Source organism: Scheffersomyces coipomensis (assembly GCF_036884675.1).
Source record: "Scheffersomyces coipomensis strain NRRL Y-17651 chromosome Unknown DFJ63scaffold_2, whole genome shotgun sequence".
Taxonomy (NCBI): Eukaryota; Fungi; Ascomycota; class Pichiomycetes; order Serinales; family Debaryomycetaceae; genus Scheffersomyces; species Scheffersomyces coipomensis.
This window is the reverse complement of record NW_027042893.1, coordinates 1,458,597-1,472,955: the sequence shown is the minus strand read 5'-3', so window position 1 is coordinate 1,472,955 and position 14,359 is coordinate 1,458,597. Positions and strand designations below refer to the sequence as shown.

The window sequence follows — 14,359 nt, the reverse complement described above, 5'->3', positions numbered from 1 at the left end:
TTTCTGCACGACGACATCTTCTTTATTATTCACCAAAAGCGCGATTATTGATACTACTTATGATTATGACCGAACCGATTACGACATTTTGCGGCTGTAATATTTCTTTTTTTCACTATTTAGGAGGAATAAAAATTAATTTCTCGTTTAGACATCCGGATCCGTTCTCTAAAGCATAAAAGACTATTGCTGCACACCCATTTTATCAGGATCTTATTTACGATAATTTTGTTGAAGCACCAAATTCCAAATTAAGAAACGCAGACAGACAGACAGACAAAAAAGAAAAATCGGTTTGACATAATTTGGGCTGATTTTATATATAAGCTAATTTTTCTCCATAATTTATAAATTTGAATTTATAATATTTTGCAAAAGTCATTCTATTATTATCGATAATTATATAAGTTCATCTCATATCCATCTTCAATACCCTTATGTCAAGATGAACTCATTATTATCCTATCATTACCCTCTTCCACAACAACAATCATCACAACCTAATAATGGATCTGATCCTAGTGGAAATGCTTCCGCAAACTTAAGCGGCGGTGCTTACAATTCCACTTCGACCTCAAATTCACCATTTATTAATAATACTAATAATACTAAATTACCTTCGATTCATTCATTAGCTTTACCAACTAATGTCCCAACTATACCTACCAATCATCATATTCAACAATCATCAGCAGTTATGTTACCTCCTTTATTAGCAGCAGGTAGAACCGGTACTTCTCCTATAAATTCTTCATTATCATATTCGCCATCATACACGACCAGCAATAATTCTAATAATAGTACGACCACTACAACTGCAAATGGTATTAATACAAGTTCTATTAGTCCAATAAGTTCACCAAATTATTATCAAGAAAGTTATAGATCTTCATTTGTTGATCAAATCCAAACTCAACATCCTCAACCACAGTCTCACCCTCAACTACAAAGATCATCTATTCTGGTTATTCCACCTAACCAAGTTGCAAGTCCATTATCTTCAAGTAATTCTACTATTTCATCCAATGATGAATCAGATAGTAATACTGAATCAGTCACATCATCATCCACAACTTCGTCGATTAATGGAGGAGTTAATAAAAAATGGAAACCAAGAAAGAAGAGACAATGCCCTGAATGTAAATTATACTTTTCAAATTTAGCCACTCATAAATCAACTCATTTAAAACCGACTTCGAGACCTCATATTTGTAAATATTGTAATCGAGGATTTGCTAGATCAAATGATCTTTTCCGTCATGTTAAATGTCATTGGAAAGAAATTGGTAGTGATAAAGGTCAATTCAAATGTCCATTTAAACAAATGGAAGATCCATCTACATCAGAAGTTAAGGTCGAGCATGAACATTCTCATCATGAAGAAATCGAAGATAGAGGTGTCAGTGTTGATGATAATTGTTGTCATCAAACTGGTATTTTCTCAAGATGTGATACTTTTAAGAATCATTTAAAGGCCATTCATTTCCAATATCCTAATGGAACTAAAAAGGATCAAAGAACTAAAGTGGCAGGGAAATGTAGAATGTGTCAAATTGAATTCAAGAATGTTGATGATTGGTTATCGAATCATATTGAAAAGAATCAATGTCCTTATGCTGTTAATGTATTATCAAAAGAGTAAAGAAAAATTAAAAAGGTTTTAATTCGTTCATATTGTTGAGAAGTTTGTGATGAAGGTTTGTTATTTATTGGGTGTTTAGATTATTGTTATATCCCTTATGGTTTGAGGTTTTATCAACTTGTTTATATTATTGTTGCTGTTTTTATATTTATTGTTTGTGCTTTTGGTCTTTTAAAATTCTTGACTTTCAACAATTATGAACCTTTTTTTATCGTTATTATTATTATTATTATTATTGTATAGATTTTTGTTATTATTATTATTTTATTTAGAATGACTTATTCATTTTAATGGGGTACGAATTAAAGTAGTTATGGATATAATGTATATTACTTTATCAAATTAATCATTAATTTTTATTTACGATTCGAGTATTAAAGACTGTTCCCAGATAAGAAGTCTTAATCAATATTTTTTAATCAATGTTAACAACATGAAGTCAATGAGTGGGAACTGAAACATGGTTCAAAGACCGAACACCACAATCACATCATATGGTTCCATTGACATGACTGTTAACCATGAAACTGGACCCCAGATAAGCGCTTAGTAAGTTGATAATCAATTTCGGTATTGATAAATCCTTTACGGGAGAGAGAGAGAGAGAGTGAGACAAAGCTTCCCTACGTTAAAAAAAAGTTAACGGATAACTGCCAAAATAATTTTTCTATTTAGGCGGAATTTATGACTTATAGGGATAAAATAATTCTAAATTATTCATCAATTAGCGCTTACATAATGATGTGAAATCCTCAGTAAAAATAGTTTTCTAATGGCAAATTAATTTAGAGAGTGAGAAAGGGACGAGAAATTGTAAGCTCAGTAGCGAGAATTATTTCCGCCGCCCGTTTTAAAATGAAGGGGAATTAAGAAAATCTCGGTACTGAGTTGCAATAAATTAATTAGTTGTTAGTTGATGTCGCAGTAGCAGCGGTTGATGCGGCGTAGCAAGACAACTTTTGTTCGATCGTTCGTTCATTCTCAACTAAAAATTACCAAAAGAAAAAAACAAATTAAAGTTCTGATATTTACGCAAAATTCTAGCAAGAAGTCTTTCATATCAGGATCTTCAAATTTTAGTGAGATAAAAATGTGAATCTGAGTGTGATGCGGTGATGAGCGGTGTGGACAAATTTATCCGAGAAACTAGCTGGATTAAAAGAAATACTATAAAGTAATTAGACCTGGAATTGAAACTTTGGTCGATCATCTTGCCTTAGTTTGCTTAATAAAAATGATTTCTATAATAACAACTCCTATTTTAGTATGTATATAAAACTAAAGTTTTAGTTTTACATAGATAAATAATTAAGTTCAGGAATATGGGTCGTAGTTATGCATTCTTGGTCCCACTAACTGAACCTTAAATACCGACATCTCTTGACATTTTTTAACATGCTGCGGTAAGTCACATGGTTTTATCTTGCCTGAGGCAGCGCAGTTCAGCGGGTTTAAACGCGCTAAAATATTTTAAATTTCTTATAACCATTGGTTACCTCCCTATTTAGTACCACATAACACTTTTTCAACTTTTAAAGTAACGATTTTGAAGTTGGAAGTTGCTATATGGTTTGTATAAACTTTACCCGAGCTATCTCAGACTTATAAAATTTGTTGGTTCTTTTTTTGGATTTACTATAGACTAATTTTTGCATCTGAATTCATTCTTTATCATTCCATAAAACCAGACAATTATTCCTTTAAATCAGACATTTTCAATTGATCTGTCCCTCCATCATACCCTCCACCAAAACACCAATATGATTAAAACTGTTGCGAAATATCTATTCATTGCATTCCTTATATCTACCCACAAGACTTTACCGTTTGCTTATTGTGTTCGATTCTACTATCAAGTATTCAGACAATGGTACTTGACAAGATCATCATACATATCAAATGGGAAAAAGAATACTAATCATTTACCAAAGGGTATATTCTCATGGGTAACTCTTGATACTAGAGTTTCACCTTTGGAATTGGATATGTATTTACATAAATCAAATTCAACTTACTTTTTAGATTTAGATATAGCTAGAACTAAATTACTTACAAAAGTATTCCAAAATACTTGGTGGAATCATTATGATAATATTTATAATGAATATAAATCGGTCAGTTTTGGTAATATCCCTTATGCCCCAATTGCAACTGTTAAATGTTTCTTTAAAAAGGAATTGAAATTATATCAACCTTTCCAAATCAAATCAAGAGTTTTCGCTTGGGATTCAAAATGGTTATTTGTCATTTCAAAGTTCATTACTACTTATAAAGGGGAAGAAAAGATTCATGCTATTGCCTTGACTAAGTATGTATTCAAAAAGAATGGTAGAATTACCATAAAACCTACAGAAATGATCAAAGAAGGTGGTTTCCTTAATGATGATGTGTTAAAGCAAAACAATATAAATTATCAATTGGTAACCCACTTAGTATCAACTGAAAACTTAGAAGAATTATTATAGACCTATTATTTCTTACGAAATCATACATAGAGTAATTTTCATTTATATATATATAACTTAATTTATTATTTAATAATATAACTTATTTTTAATCTAATATACAATAATACTTAACTATTCTAAGCTAAACCAAATCCTTCATGACCTTCAGTAATAGCTAATAATAATGAACCTCTTAAAGTTTCATAACTTTCATAAGCAGGTAAATCAATTTGATTGAAACATGTATGGGAAGAAGGTAATCTTTCAATCGAACCATAATCTCTATGAATACTGAATTTACATGTACCATCGGCTCCACTTAATTCTTTAAATCCATTTAAGGGAACTTTAGATGTACCGGTTGCAAATTGTAATAGTTTGGCTCGTTCTTCATTATCAAACGATTTAACTGCTCTCCAGAACCATTGAATTTGAAGTGATGAGGCGGAATAATTGTTATACATGGTATGTTGTTGCCAATCAATCACATTAATATCAGGTAATCCTGATATCAATAATTCCAATTCTTGTTCATCAAAAATTGAAATTAAATCCTTAGGAATGATTTCATGGAAACCAATTAAGAAATTATTCATTTGTTCAATGACTGAAGTTTGCAATCTATATTCAACCACTTTTTTAACATACTCATGTTTGTTTAATTCAGTAACTGGGATATTTCTACCATCAGGAATTAAATCAATAATCTTATGTTCACCATAATCATCAGTTTCAACAGAAAAATCTTCAGTAATAACATCAGTAATATCATTTTCTAACATCCACATTAACGATTTGAAATATTCTAGATCCAATGTTTCCATATCTTTAAGACTAACAGGTCTTCCTAAGATTCTCTTATAAACTGCTCTTGAAAAATGACAATCTAAATAACTACCATCAAATATAGCCTTACCAATGATTCTACCAATAAATTTGAAGAATGATAAATGCTCAGGATTAATATACGAAGTTCTATTCGGATGGAAAGTAGTTTCATCAGATGCAACCGGAGTAAATAAAGCATAATCAGGATTAAACATTTGTCTCGATAATACTTGATACCATTCTCTAGTAACCCCACCAGCATCAACTCCTGCTTCTCCCTTGAAATTGATTTCTAATTTGGATTTTTTGAATTCTTCACTTGATTTAAAGAATAATGATCTATAACTATCTAAAAAGACTTGTTCTCTTCTGATATTAATCGATAATTTAGAAACTTCATTCTTAGAAATATGTAATTTCCTATCAAAGTAATTCTTCTTATTATCAAATTCTAATACTCGAGGATTCTTAACCAACATTCCGAAAGGTCCACTCATTAAATTAGGATTAATTCTAACCATTTGATTTAAAATCTTCTTATGTTCATCTGTAAATGAAAAAAATAAACTTTCAATTGGTTCTTTACTAAAATCAATTCTTCTAGCTTCATATTTCATAACCACATCTTTACTTAAATCTTTAACCTTACTATGTTTACATACCACCATCAATGCTTCGATTAATGGTAATAATGCAGTGGCAACATTACTAGATTCAGTCTTTTCTTGTAAGATCCTTAAACAATCACTTAAAGCATCCCATAAGTTACCCAATGCTAATTTCTTGTATAACCCAGTCAATTCTTCAATTTCATCAACATCACTGACATTATCTTTAGGCGAAAGCACTTGTTCTTCTTCCTTTTCTTTTGATTCATACATATAATCTAATGCTGTTAAAATCCTTAATAGTTTCGATTGATCAGACAGAGCAGCACTAAATTTAGATATCGATGTATTATTTTCAAGCACAGCCGGATCTTGTTCACTCTTCAATTCTTTTGATAATAATTGTAAATCTTCAATGATGGAATGACCTAAGGTTGTAGCTTGTTCTGATAATTCTAATGAAAATATAGTTTGAGCATTCGGCAATACTGATAAGTTTTGCATGGCACTGATGGTTCTTCTAAATGTAGCATTAGAACATTCATTAGCTGTCAATATTTGAATCAATTGACGATAATTATTATTAGGAATTATAGGAGCCACAAAAGATTTACCTTGACGTTTACTTAAAACTGGTAATAATTTGGTAGAAATTTCCATGACTCGAGCTAAGATATCCATAAACGTTTGATCATTTTTAAGTAAGTTATTTTCAAGTAATTTTAATAAATAATTGATTGGAAATTTACTGTCTCTAGAACTTGAACCCTTAGCCTTTTTGGAAATAATAGGATTATCATGTTCACTTAAAAGTAAATATCTTAAATGAATATTTCTTTCCAATATAAAATCCAAAGCTTCAATGATTTGTATGCTAACAAAAAGGGTGGTACATCCTAAAGGTAATTTGAATGACTTCTTAGAATCCTTTTGATCGTTGCCAACATTTCCTAATGCTTTGAAACATATAACAGAATAAATCTTTTCGATCGATTTTTGATTACTTAAACCTTCGTGAACTATAGCAATAATTAAATTCAAAAATTCCATTCTACTTTGCTTGTTACGACAAATACATTCTAATGTAGAATAAACAGATTGACGATGACTAGCAGTCAAAGGAGCAAATAGAAGTCTGACAAGAGAGTAAACACCATGTTTTTCCAACAAAGGTGTAAAAAGAACTTTCTTTGGTCTGACATCCTTTGGTTTTTCTTTTTCAACTCCGTCACTTTCTTCTTCCGGTTGTTCGTCAAGATCTTCATCAAACAGACCATCATCAAATGCAATCTCTCCAAAAGTTTCTTGTTGCAAGATTTCTTCTCTTATCTGATCTGGTAATGCAGCTAAGAAATCAGGATCAATTTCACGAGTATCAGCACCAGTACGAGCAGCGTTTGCTCTTCTTTCACGAACATGCTGGGTGAACACTTCTTCTCTCATATCATCTGGTAATGCTTCAAAAAATTCTGGATCGATATCCGTGCCACTGATATCGACTTCTCGTTCACCTATACGTACCATGACTGGTTCGCGATCTTCAGCAGGCTCTCCGAAACTTTCTTCCGCTTCTCTTTCTTTGGCTTCTTGTTCTCTCTTTAACCTTTCTTCTTCCTTCTTCTTTTGTAAACGTTCTTCCTTTTCCTGTCTAGCCCTGTCGGCGTCATGCTTCTTTTTCTTATATAATTCAAAACTATCTTCTTCGATTCTATTCACAATAGCCAGTACTACTCTTAAAGCTAGTTCATCCTTTTCATATGGATAAAAGAGTCTCATAGTTTCTATCCATCTCTCTCTAGTTGATTGAAGTTTATATATATTATTTGTAGAACCAGGAAATCTGTGAATATCATGACGATTCAAAATACTTTCGAAGACTCTTCCAAGTGAATTTCTTCCATTTAAAGCGTGTTCATTACCATTTATTTCAATGGAAGCACGTATACCTCCCAAACTATCCAACAAGACAGCTAAGGCTGGAGTGGCTCTTCTTAAACTAGAAGAACCGAAAAGACTGTTGGATCTTTCTCTGTTAGAAGTTACATTACTAAAATCCAAAGAGATTTCAGAATTGAGATCTTCATCTGAGTCTTCATTTGATTCTAAAAATGAGGTAGCAGTATCTCTCCTAGTTCTATTATTTCTATGATTGATTTCATTATCCACATCTTCTTGATCCATTTCTTCATAATCATGCATTGATCGTATAGCTCCCAAAAAGGCTTCATCGTCACCATGTGCATCATAAAATTCTCCAGATGTACCGTAACGTAATTCTTCAGGATCTAAATCAAGTTCATCTATAATTTCTATATCGTCGGCGCTGTCTGAATCATCGTGAGAATCTGAATCTTCTGAATCATCAATATCTATGGTAAAACCTTCAATATCATCTTCATCGTCGTCTTCATCTCTATCATCTTCGTTATCTTCATCGATTATTCGACGATCATCAGCATAATTATCCTCATCCACGTTTTCGTCGTCAAGTTCATCAACTTCTTCTAACATTTCATCATCGTCTTCATCATCTTCATCATCTAAATCTTCTAAGTCTGAAAGTCCAGAGGAACCGTCATCTGAGATGTCTTCTTCTGAAAGTAAAACCTCTAATGGACCATCATCTTGATAGAAATCCAGTTCCTCTTCTTCACTATCAAATTCTGCATCATACATTCCTAAAGTGGAATTTCTAAATAAATCTGGAGTTTCGTCACGAATATCTTCATCTTCATCTTCAGGCACTATATCTTCTTCTTCTTTATCTCCTTGATGCTCTTCTCCAAACTGTTCTTGGAAACGTGTCTTGATTCTACCTAGGATAGTAATTGGTTTTAATGCGGATTTCACTATCTTTTCAATTTCAGGGAAGTTCAAATCAAGTCCAGCAAGAATATTTGCCAAAAGTGATGGAACACCTCTGTCTGAAAATGCCTTTCCAATATAAAATTGATCAAACTTTACTGCAGTTTTATTGGTTAACAGTATACTTTGCAAGAAGTCGGATGATAAAACGACTCCACACAATTCAAAAATGTCAAATAATTTAGAATATCTATGAATAACCAAAGACTGTTGGGTTATAGTATCCTTCAAAATTCTGTTAACAATATCAACGAAATACCTTCTTATGAAAGCCATGTCAATGTCTTCTTTCTTTGGATCTGGAATCTCTTCATCGGATAGAGGAGTTGCAAGGAGACAGAAAATAGCAAGCTTTGCAAGTTGAGAAACTTGGTTACGTCTTTCATATTCAGCACCACTAGCATTCTCTAACAGTTTAGTTTGGATAAGTTGATAAATGAAAAAATTCAAAGCTGTAGGTTTTAATCTTGCATCTGGCAGCTTTTTCTTGGAAAATGTTATGAACTCGAGCTTACACTGTTTATACGAAGCAAGAAGCTCAATTATTGCGCTAAGGATAAAAATAGCATACGAATAAGACTGATCTTCGAATACTTTGGATTTATCTTTTTTGTCTGACAAAGCAATCTCATTTTGCTCCTCCGTAAATTGTAACCACAAACCTGACTTGATAATAGACATCAATTCGCTTATAAGTGTATGCATAATGCCACTCGAATCTATCCTCTTTGATTGAGCGTTATCTTCATTCGTTATACTTTCTGCTTCAGTCATTATAACATCAGCCAGTTCATTCTTAGACTTAACCCTTTCAACTTGCATTCTTCCAAAAACAGTCTGTCCACCATTATAATCCTCGAGCCTTACGTCTTTTGAGAACAGATCTACGTAAACTTGAGAATCTCTAAAAATTAACGGAACATGCTCCTTTAAACATGATTTTAAGTCTCGAGATCTTGTTGGTTGGAATTGATTCGCAATTTCAGCTGTAAAATAAGTATGTAAGACATTGGTTGATTCAAAACATCTTCTAAGTAATATAATCATTATTGAATTAAAATTTGGAAATGTCTCATAAAACAGTTCATGATCTCTTCCATAAACAAGTATCGATTGGAATAACTGTGAAGAACCTATAGCTGAAGCTCTACTCGAATCGCTAGAAAATAATAGAAGCACTCTAGCAGCATGATAATGAACTGTTCCATTAGAGAATAATTTTCTGTTCAAATCTATTGTGTTCAATACTGTATCAAAAAGTTGTTCTTTGTTCTCTTCTGACATGATATAAGGTAAGTTAGGACCATGGAATTGTATGTCTTCGTGATCTGTAACTTCTGGTTGTGGGATTTCGCAATACACTAACATCTGCTCTATAATTGAAAGCGAATGTCCAAGGAATTCGTCTTCAAATTTCTCAAGTCTGCTGATTTTCTCAACGAATAATATTCTGAACTTATCAAACACTGAAGCATTAGCCCTAGCACATCTTTCATTTTTTAGAAGTTGTCCCAAAATGGAAATTGTTGCTTTTCTAGTTCTAGTCAGAGCTCGATCATCAAGTGCTCCTACCAATTTGTCAAACACCGACTTTACTATATCTTTCGAATCAACATAAATTAATAGAAACATTTCCGTTATAACAGATATAGCCTTTGGGTAAATTGTAGCAAAATCGATCCATTCGGATACGAATACTTCTTTTTCGGAAAGTCTAAAATATCTAAGCTCACCAGATGATCTATAATGTACTGATCTAGCAGTCCACAAATAATCAATGTCTGAAGATGCAATTTCTCTAGCATATCCCTCCCATTCTTCAGAAGTTATATTCATTTGAGCACAAACATTCCAATTATTTTTTGAAATATTTCTAATATCATCCTCATGTCTAAAATAATGTTCAGCCTGCGACAGTGTCATACCTAACAGTGTCAACAAATTCACTTGATTTATTGGAGGTGAAACATTTTCGGCTGTTAAAGGAACAAACTCAGCATCAGCATATTCCTTCTTACCCAAATACACATTCAACCCAATCTTCACAATTTGCTCGATAATTGGAGTCGGCATGGTCATATAGATATCAGTAAATGGTTCCTCTTTAAGAGATGAATATGACCCTATGATATATTTAATAAGATCAGCTGAAACCAATCTTATCTGTATTAATAATGCTGAGGTAATCTTATTTTCAGCATCCTTTTCAAACGATTTATGAAAGAAAAGTTTGGTGTTGGGTATGTTCGCAAAGCTATCACTATTAACAGCTTTTGTAAAAATAGACAAGACTTGGCTCAAAGCGTTTTTCAGTATACTTCCATCGCTTGAACTAATATATTTCATACCCTCTCCTGAATTGGCTATACCCACGGGTAATGTTAAAAAGTGTTTCCAAATTTGTTCTGCAAAAGTCTTCAACTTATGGAAAAAATCTTCTTGGAAAAGAGCAAGAGTCAATGGAGTATGAAGGTATGATTTACCTCTTTCGGAATGAGACATTACGTACACAGAAATGTTTGAAAATGCAAGAATATAACATCTTAAAAGGTAAGCATCAACAAACTTTCTATCTAAAGCTTGAGAAAGTGCCTTTCCAATTTCAAGAGTTATACTTACTGCACCTCGTCTCCAAGTTATTTGACCATAATCATGTCTCTTATGCATGCATAATCTTGATGATGCTGAAAATATTTTGGAAATACTAGTTTGTAAATGAGTACTGAGAAATCTTAATTGTAAGGTATTCTTAAACTTGGATCCGAATTCTAAATTAGGATAAATTCTGGAAGTGTCTTCGTCGTCACTGTTTCTAGGTCCAAGAACTTGTAAAGGGGGATGGTTACTGTTTATATCCAACTGTGGACGGGATTCTTTTTCAACAACTGGTGGACCTCTAGAACGTAAGATAGATCCTTCCACGATACTTCTTTCCAATAAAAGGCATAATGATGTAAATATTCCTTTATCAACAAATAATGGAACCATTTGTTGAACTCTTTCATGAAACATCATACCTGAATTAATATAAGTCAGTGATAAAACTTTTAATAATGTATTGAGGACATTTAACTCACTCAAGAACTTTGTACCAGCTACATCATCATCAGAAAATTTCATAAAGAATGAACTATCATTATCATTGAACTTCAAATATTCTTGAATTGTGGTACTTTGAAGTCTAGTTGATATTGCATTGACTATGAGGGGTAAACCATATACTCTATTTTCATCATCGAAAAATTTTAATATGCCAGTAAGTTGATCAAATCCATTTGACATAATGTAATCGAAAGGAGCATCTTCCAATTCAAGGAATGATAACCATACTTCGAAATCAACTATTTCAATAACGGCTGATCCCCATTGACTATCTTGAATCAAACCACCAAGAAAAAAGTATAAATTATCGTATGAAAATGCAATGTCGGAAAGTTCCCAGCTATCAATTGGTTCACCTTCATCATCTTCTATATCCTCCAAGTATTCTTCGTAAAATGCTTTTCCTGTGGTGCTTTTATAGAATTTTAATGCATTTAAAGGTGACTCTTTTATAAATCTTGATAAAAGTGTTTTCATGGCAGAGAGCACAACCGGTTTCAAAGATGTATGATGTCTACCTAATTCATCAAACGAACTTCCAAGACTAGTTGACATATCAGATTTAACCAATTGTTTGGCAAATTTTGGATTAATTAAGGATAACATATATGTTTCTATAGTTTTCTTTTCTAATACTTTTTTCATACCATCTTTGTTTAAACAAATTGCACCGATAACTTCTGGAAGTGACATAAGCAAATTGGCTGATGGTAAGAATAAATCATCATAATTATTCAAGATAGTATCTATTACACCAGCTTCGTTCAAGATGGAAAATGCAGTTGGTTCATTATGAATGATGTAAAACACACAATCTAAGGTGAGGGACAAGATTGATGCTCCGAATGTATGAGGATTAAGAATAATTTTATTGAAACTTGACAATAATGGTGAATCAAATAAGTTTCTTAATCTATCTCCAAAATCACTTTGAATTAAATCAGAAACCAATTTAACTAAATCTTTAATATAGGTAGATTGTTTATGAGTGATATTATAATAAACTGTAATTTCAGTAGGTGGTCCACCTTCAAAGTCAATATTCTCTAATGCAAAATCAACTTCATACTTAATCGTTTCTATTAATAAATTAAACCCATTTTTATCCGCAAATTCATCAAACTGTTGGGGAACAGTACCAAGATAAGAAGCAGTAGTATGAACTGCTATCGAACAGGTACTTCTATAATTAGTCCTCAAGTTAAAGAAAGACAATAAATCACCTAAAATACCACCTGCAGTTAATCTAGGTGTTAATGCTCTTGTACTTATTAAGGTTCCAATCATTGAGAAAAAGCTTCTTGCGGCTAATTCTGAAAATTCGGGATCATTATCTTTCACTTGTCTGTTTATATGTCTTAAGATTTGGTATAATAATCCATGACTTACATTACCATTCAAACACCTTATGATATCACTTCCCCATGACTTTTTAAGAGCAATATACTCTAATGATTTAGTAGCAGCGATTAAGGTTTGTTCATTCATTCTGGGATAATTTTCAGGATTAATCATATCAACCAAGAATGTGAAAATATAAGGTTCTGCTTCAAATAATCTTGTAGATGTGAAATGAGCTTGACACATACAACTAACAAAACCAACAGCATAACATTTCATTTGTAAGAGCCTTATTCTTTCATTCATGGCTGCTTCAGATTTGGAATTGAACGCCTTAGCGATATGAGCTACTAATGCAAATTCGAACCATGATTCCTTAGGAATGGTTTCACCACCTTTATCGAGAATTTGTTGTAATGATAATTTCTTCACTACATCTTCAGTTAATGAAAAAGTATGGAGTCCTTCACTTTGGATTTGTTTTTCACCTTTCTTTGGAGATTTGGATTTTGAATCTTCTTTTGGTAATGATCTGAAATATGAAAAGTTTATTTGTTTCCATTTGGAAGGATACTTCTTATTTGAAGTGATGGTATCTATCCAACTGAAATGATCCCCTATTACAACTGGTTTATCTGCATCTGGACCATCGTCATCTTGGATATGTTTGGAAAAATTAGGTGGCACAGTGGGAGGATATGATTTTGCCATGGTTAATACATGATTCTTAGCTGATTTTGGAGCAGCATATTTCTTGGATTCAGTTTCACAATACTTTTCAGCAAGTAAGTTAGCTACTTTCAAAGCAGCTAATTTAACTTCAAAACTAGTCGCTTTCAATAATGCATAAACTCGATCTGAACTTGAATATAATTTCTTATCGGTAGAATGTTCAAGTAAATTAACGGTGAAATTAAGACAACTGATAGTGAATGAAGCATGTTCATCATCGAATACTATTAACTTGGGATATTCATCATCTAAACCATATTCATATATATAGAAGGCTAAAATTTGATCAATTCGATTCAAAACCGGAACCCAATGGATTAAATCACCTTTTGGTTCATCGGCATTACATCGTTGATCAAGCATAGCTATGAATTCATCCTGTTCAACCTTCATCATCTCATCAATTGCCACCTTCAACGCAGGCGGAATATCCGAACTATATCTATTACTCATGATTCAATCCACGTTATTTCATAAATATGACTGAAAAGCTAAAAAAAGAACAGGAACCCTAGTTGGTCGTCAATGATTGATACTTTGAGATGGAAAAATGTATGTAAATTACGATAAGCAAATGATGGATCAGATTCAAGGACAATTGAAGATTATAAGAATGATTCAAATGATCTTCAACAGCGTTTGAATTGATTGCTATATTGATATAATTGAAGATTGGTTATACCTGTATTGTCATTTGTAAGATGGCAGTTTTTTTTTGCTTTAATTAGATCCTAAAATCCACACCAGAAAATATATGCAGGAAGGAGGTCTTTTTAAAAAGGTACAAATTTTTT

At 32.3% G+C, this 14,359-nt stretch overlaps 3 protein-coding genes across 3 annotated transcripts; 2 read left to right on the top strand and 1 right to left on the bottom strand. All coding sequences in view use genetic code 12, as the record gives it.

Moving 5' to 3' along the window:
* Nucleotides 1–445: 445 nt before the first annotated feature.
* Nucleotides 446–1,642, top strand: STP4 (Stp4p; the record flags this gene model as incomplete). The annotated part of the gene is made up of 1 exon (XM_064905841.1): nt 446–1,642. One exon carries the CDS (start codon nt 446–448, stop codon nt 1,640–1,642), a length of 1,197 nt encoding a protein of 398 aa, XP_064763798.1.
* Nucleotides 1,643–3,402: 1,760 nt separating this feature from the next.
* Nucleotides 3,403–4,107, top strand: DFJ63DRAFT_334061 (uncharacterized protein; the record flags this gene model as incomplete). Its single annotated transcript, XM_064907964.1, has 1 exon — nt 3,403–4,107. The coding sequence occupies one exon, from the start codon at nt 3,403–3,405 to the stop codon at nt 4,105–4,107; it is 705 nt and encodes a 234-aa protein (XP_064763797.1).
* Nucleotides 4,108–4,226: 119 nt separating this feature from the next.
* On the bottom strand, nt 4,227–14,241 carry TOM1 (E3 ubiquitin-protein ligase; the record flags this gene model as incomplete). The annotated part of the gene is made up of 2 exons (XM_064905469.1): nt 7,973–14,241; nt 4,227–7,879 (listed from the first exon to the last, which is right to left on the bottom strand). The coding sequence occupies exons 1-2, from the start codon at nt 14,016–14,018 to the stop codon at nt 4,227–4,229; spliced, it is 9,699 nt and encodes a 3,232-aa protein (XP_064763796.1). The 5' UTR covers nt 14,019–14,241.
* Nucleotides 14,242–14,359: the final 118 nt, after the last annotated feature.